The 3186-nt window shown below is 42.4% G+C and overlaps 1 protein-coding gene across 1 annotated transcript in view; it reads right to left on the bottom strand.

The window, feature by feature from the left end:
• Window positions 1–1701: 1701 nt before the first annotated feature.
• The window catches only part of Il36b (interleukin 36 beta), an 11544-nt gene continuing 10059 nt past the window's right edge, over window positions 1702–3186 (bottom strand). Inside the window, exon 4 of the mRNA XM_029556675.1 lies at window positions 1702–1914. Within this exon, the coding sequence (XP_029412535.1) occupies window positions 1702–1914 (213 nt within the window). The remainder of the gene's footprint in view (window positions 1915–3186) is intronic.

Genomic DNA, 3186 nt, shown 5'->3' with positions numbered 1-3186 from the left:
ATAGAGAAGAGAGGTTTACCTTTGCAGGCTCTGTCTCACTAGAGCAGAGGCTGAGATAGGAGTGTGCACACAAAGTGGTAAAATGTGACTCCAGGGAACAGCAGCTGGGGCTGGAGCATTGAAACAGGAGAATGAGGGAAGCCAGTGCAGGGAGGAGTTTCTTCTTGAGTTTTGACCTGCCATGTGACTCTGTCTTACTCTTGCTGGGGCCTTCTGGGAACTGCACAGAATGAATCACAAAACTGTGCTGGTGAGGGATAGAAGAGAGTAACTAACCCTTACCCACTCTCGCCCCCATTGGTCAAGGGTTCTCTGTGGAAGAGCTCTCTCTAACTTCTATGTTTGTGCATGCATTAAGCACCAAGCAGTTACTGAAACATTCCTTCCCCGGGTGTCCTGGAGCTCTGGAACAGGAACAGATCCTTGCTGCAGCTGGGATGACAAGCTGCCAGATACCACCTTCTCAAAGTTTGATGCATAGGAGTGACAGAACTGAAAGGTGAGGTAATGAGAGGAAAGGTGTGGTTCAAAGAAAGCCTCAAGCAGTGACAGCCAGTGATGTTCCAGAAGATAATGCCAGCAGGACAGGTTTTAGAACATACTTTGCCTGGCTGAGAAACTTGAACTCAGCAACGGGTATGCATTATAAGACCCGATGTGTCGCTTTGCATGTATGAGGTCTTCTAAAGGAAGAGAGCTAGTCACGCTCACGTTTATGTCTAGGATATGACAGAGCATTGCAATCTGCATGCTTTAACTATAGTAAGCCTCACAAAATAAACAGCTGACTTAAAACTGTCCCCACAAGGAAAGTACAGATTGAATATACTACTAAAATTCCAGAAAATATCATTGCCTAGCCTTCAATTTCCAATCACTTTATAAAGTAACATGGAGACTGTACAATTAGTTTTGAGAAGTTGCTTGAAATTCAAATTGAAATGAATGAGTCTTTGAAATATAGATTGATTTATATTCATCTTGGTTAACAATTTTAATCAAATTATATACTGTGTATCAAATTATTAACTAATGATATGACTCCACCATGATTTATCAAAACACATAAATTTTTATTTTAGGGACTGAGGAGGTGGCTCAGTGGTTAAGAGCACTGGCTGCTCTTGCAGAGGACCAGGGTTTGGTTCCTAGCACTCACATGGCGACTAACAACCATCTGTGACTTCAGTTCCAGGGTATATGATGCTCTCTTCTGACCTCCACGGACATTGCACAACATTGGGTACACTTGCATAATGCAGGCAAAACATTCATACACATAAAATAAAAATAATAAATTTTATTTTATATTGTCTCATTCTTGACATTTATCTTTTCAGGTATTTACCATAATATTTATAACAAACAGGCATAAAGTTCATAAGGAAAAGGCTTTTATTGGCTATTTGGAACCCATATATCTGGACCATGGGCTGCTACAGGAATAGGGAGGGAGAGTTGCATTTCAGAAGCATGTAACTTAACTGGACTTGGCAACTAAGTGGATGGTGGGACAAGACCAGGAAAGAACAAAAATGATTCTTAGGCTTCATACTGGGATGATGTTCAAATGAGGGATACTACAAAATGGATATCTGGAGGAGGCATGCTGGTCTTTTAAGGTGACTTTTTTTAAGTTAAAGATTCTCTGACAGTTTGATTCTTTATCCTGTAATTGGCTATCTGTAGTGCAGGCTAGTTTTAATTCTCAGGATGTAAGTAGAAGTTGGTGTTATTGGCTTCACCCCTCTGCTGGGTGAGAATGATGGGCTGTCTTGCTGTAGAAGAGCTTGCTATGAACCATCCAGGATAGGAGACTGACTGAAAGGCAGAGGTGGAGCCCTCCATGCTGTGAAAGAAGAGAAAGTCCTTCTGTGCTTTGCTGTCCTTGTACATGTCCATGATGTCCGCCTCCTAGGGTTAAGAAAGAGGCTTGTTAATGAGGAGGATCAGAGAGAGAGTAAGCTAGCATAACTCAACACTGGGTGCAGAGTATGGGAGTGACTGGGGCAGGGGTTAGGGACACAGGAAAGACATAAAAGAAGATGCAAGCAGTCAAAACAGACACCCATGTTTCCAACACCCGACTTTCTCCAAGGATCCCATGATACAGGTTCTACTGATTTTTTTGAGTCACTGTGTTCTTGGAAACAGAAGGAGACTCCAGTCTTTCCTAGGAATCCCTAGTGTGTATCCATCTGCAGGTTCAGGCCAGCCTCCCCAGATTTCTAACCTCCAAATGGGTTTATGCATTACACTGTTCATCATTAATAGAAGGATTAACTTTATAATTGTAAATCTTTCTTTTCGTACATGGATATGAACATATACTCTGAAAATTCCAGATAAACAGTCTCTCTCCATTTGTAAAAGCAGTAGCCTTTGCTTAAGTGTGGCCATATCAGCATCTCAGAAGATGTCTAGGAAGAAGTTGATCAGGACTAATGATGGAGAAGCCTTGGTGAACAGGGATGCAGGGTGAGGCAATTGGAGTACCCCTTCAGTGGGTCTATCTAAAAGACTCCCAAATTGCATAACTCTTATCTCTAAGGGAAAAAGACAGTCCTTGAATCATGAATAGGAGATTTGAAGAGAAGGAAAGGCGAGAGTAATTAGCATTACAAATTCTAGACAGGGAACTAGAAAAAAGTCAGAACGGGGCAATTTTCAAATGTTCATATGAGAGTCCATTGGAATTTCTTGACAAGGGCTTCCAAAATCATCCTCTATTGGGTTACTCTTCATTTTTCTTTTGTCTTCCAAGGCTGGAGTCTAGAGTGGTGGATTCAGGCTTTGCTTTCAGGTATTTTGATAGCTGTTGGCATAGTTAGAATCAGTGTCAGTTCCCTCTCAAAGGCTTCAAGATAACTGAGGGGTTGCCGAGGTATATGTATGACCTGAGGGTATGCGCACTGGAAATTCTTTACCCAGCATGGGTCAAGCCTTCTCTTCATAGCCTTCCCCAGAGTGTATGCTTTAGCCCTTCCCAAATCCAGGAGGCCATGTATGGTTCGGGTCAAATTACCTACAGTTGGCTGGGAAGAGTGACTGGATAATGTGGTGAGGTGAGGTCCAATGACCCTGCTTGGCCCGATTCCCTATTGGCAATTTGGGTAACCTCTTCAGAGGATGGCATGATAAGAATAGGAGTTAGGAATTGGCTAGGCAGTTAGGGTAAAAAGACCC

The sequence above is a fragment of the Nannospalax galili genome, unplaced genomic scaffold (genome assembly GCF_000622305.1).
Source record: "Nannospalax galili isolate Female #2095 unplaced genomic scaffold, S.galili_v1.0 scaffold1267, whole genome shotgun sequence".
NCBI lineage: Eukaryota > Metazoa > Chordata > Mammalia > Rodentia > Spalacidae > Nannospalax > Nannospalax galili.
Note: the sequence above shows the minus strand (reverse complement) of the source record. Positions and strands in the feature narration are given on the sequence as shown.